Source organism: Anguilla anguilla, chromosome 2 (genome assembly GCF_013347855.1).
Source record: "Anguilla anguilla isolate fAngAng1 chromosome 2, fAngAng1.pri, whole genome shotgun sequence".
In the NCBI taxonomy this organism is placed as follows: Eukaryota; Metazoa; Chordata; class Actinopteri; order Anguilliformes; family Anguillidae; genus Anguilla; species Anguilla anguilla.
Genome location: NC_049202.1, coordinates 36,004,698 through 36,007,397, shown reverse-complemented (window position 1 = coordinate 36,007,397; position 2,700 = coordinate 36,004,698). Strand labels below are relative to the sequence as shown.

General features: G+C 40.0%; 1 protein-coding gene across 1 annotated transcript; it reads right to left on the bottom strand.

The window, feature by feature from the left end:
• Positions 1-215: 215 nt before the first annotated feature.
• On the bottom strand, positions 216-1,728 carry LOC118221793 (G-protein coupled receptor 4-like). Its single transcript, XM_035407179.1, has one exon. It carries the CDS (start codon positions 1,635-1,637, stop codon positions 516-518), a length of 1,122 nt encoding a protein of 373 aa, XP_035263070.1. The 5' UTR covers positions 1,638-1,728; the 3' UTR covers positions 216-515.
• Between the last annotated feature and the right edge of the window lie 972 nt (positions 1,729-2,700).

The following is a 2,700-nucleotide window of genomic DNA, read 5'->3' as shown; positions in this document are numbered from 1 at the left end:
CAAAAGTTCAATAAAAAAAAAAACACATTGGAGACAAATTTAACCCTGTGCGTTCCTAACCATTTTTAACCAGTTTCTGCGTGGGTTAAATTTAGTTCCAGTGAAGGCAAATCTTAATGCAATGGCATTCTAGATGATTCTATGCTTCTCGTTGGGAGCAGTTTGGGGAAGGGCCTTTCCTGTTTTAGCATACTGTGAGCTTCATATAGAAATTATTTTGTCAGGAAAGGAGTGGAAGAACCCGACTGACTTGCACAGAGCCCTGACTTCAACCCCATCCAACACCTTTGGGATCAGTTGGAAAGCCAACTGCCAGCCAGGCCTAATCACCCAATCAGTCACAATCATCCAGGGGCTACTGTGGTTAAAAGTGCCTATTTCCCTACTGTGATGACAATTGCATTGTCATGGTATTGATTTGTGATACAAGGCAAAACACAAAAACTCAAACATCAATGTAGGGCATGAACAGGCAGTTTCATCAATAACTGGCCCTCAAAAACTTCACAAATAATTTAGACACTGAGCAGTTCGGTCACAGTTCGGACAGTCGTTCTGTTCCCGTTGTGATTGGTCTGCCTTCTGCAGCATTGAAAGAGCACCAGTATCTCTTTAACATGTTTTCCCATGAAGATGTACAGCAAGACGTCCACAAAAGGACTGATATACAGTAATACTGTGGCAATGTCGTCTAGATTCGTCAGAGATTGTGGTTGTGTCCTTATACTAGTTTTATGCACAAACAGAAAATGCTTCCAAAGTCCATAAACAATGGTGGGAAGGAAAAACAGAGTGTAATTGAAAATGACAAGGACCAGTATTCCCAGAATCCTTTTCTTTTCAGCATGACACAAAGTGGAGTGAGACAGAGCTCTCCATGTTCCCACAAAGACAAAGAGAAGTACGGGAAAAGGGATAAGGAAATAGATTGATTCTAGCACACAGGCAATCTTGCAGTTCCAAAACAAATCAAGGACAAGACATATAGCAAGGTATGTGGCAGCAGTAACCCACACTGCTAGTGAGATCAGGGCTGAGTGCTTGACTGTGCGCCGGCAATGGTACCACATGGGTTTGGAAATCATCAGATATCTCTCCAGTGAGACACAGACCATAAAACCTATGTTTACAAAAATGCCCAAAGAAAAGTCAACATATGCAATGGCAGAAACCCATTTTCCCAGTGTCCTAATACCACCGCTCGCTTTGGGATGGACAGGTGACAGATGTTTTGCTATTGGATTACTGAAAATTTGTGAAACCCCAAGGTCAACTTCCTTTATTGCCAAGGCTGGTCTAATGATGACCTGAATGAGGTCTGAAATGAGAAGGTTAATGATGTAAAGGGGGGCCACTTCACCAGGTCTGACCAAACGGTACAGGGCATAAGCAGCCAGGCAAATTGCTGGGATTTCAATACATAAAGCTATCAGTCCCACCATATTGATAGCACTAGGAAGAGACCGCTCCACTGTCGGAATAGGGGAATCAGTAGCATTTTCAGAATTGTCTAAATAATCTGTGTTATAATAATAATAATAATCATAAAATGGGTTATAATTGTCAGGATAACCGGAGCCTGAATATGTGTAGAAGAAATATTCATTGTGGTCATACGAAGGTGTGTTATCTGGCATGTTCCCCCGAGCTGAATACAGTTGAGAATGTTTGAGCTTCACTGATTTCACTGATGTTCAGTTGCCTATGATTCTTGCTATGGTTTTCTTATTTCACCATCTGTGGAAACATTAAATACATTGGTAACTTTGGTAAAATGACAATGGATGCAACATAAATAGATGAATGTATATTAATCTCTCGTGAATGACACTTCTTTAGCATAACATGCCATTCATCTATAATAATACATTTCACATTACAAGGTTATTAATGGAGACAAAACTTGGTTTCATAAACAGGCCTGGCTTTTATTTTGGTGGGGGGTAAAGGATACAAATGTGGACTTGGTGGGTGGTGGTTCGGGGTTGGGTTGGGACATGAATGTGGACATCTTTTGCCCCTTCGCTCTGTGCCGCTCTGGGCAGTTGGCACTCCTCCAGATGGATGCCGCCTTAAACAATCACCTATATCATTGCTGCGAAGAATCAGCCCTGTTTATAGACCCTTTTTTATGTACAAACACAGTTTACAAGCACAGATCAACACCATGGAAAATCATGCTGTATTATTTTTAGGGATTTTAGGGATACAAATACACAAGGTAAAGCCTGCAGGTGGTCAGAGTCTACCTTTGTAATACACTGAAACTGTGCCAAAGCCGTGACTGGACTGACCAATCAGGATTATTTTGACATGTCTATTAAATGAGTAAGTGAATTAATATCCTCATTTTAATTCAGGGCATGTGTTGCCACTTATTATGCCTTTAATTTGCATGATAATAGACCTTAAAATGTTTTAAGAAGCTTGTGCTTTCAAATAAAAAAAAAAAATTAAAAAAAACTTTTCCCTATGGCTAAAATATTGAAAATATTTAAATCTGTTCAGTAAAGAATGTGCTCTACGGAAGAGGATTAGGGCCACATGCAATTTTGAGTTCTGACTTTCTTCTCAGAATTCTGACTTTAAAGTCAGAACTCAAAAAAAATTTTCACATGTGACCCTAATCCTCTTCCGTAGTGCTGCATGGGGCCATTTTTTCCCTTCAACTAAAAACATTTTTTCCCACCAATGTAACAA

Coding starts and splice junctions, on each gene's coding strand:
- LOC118221793 (XM_035407179.1), bottom strand. CDS start 1,637: ATGCCAGATAACACACCTTCGTATGACCACAATGAATATTTCTTCTAC.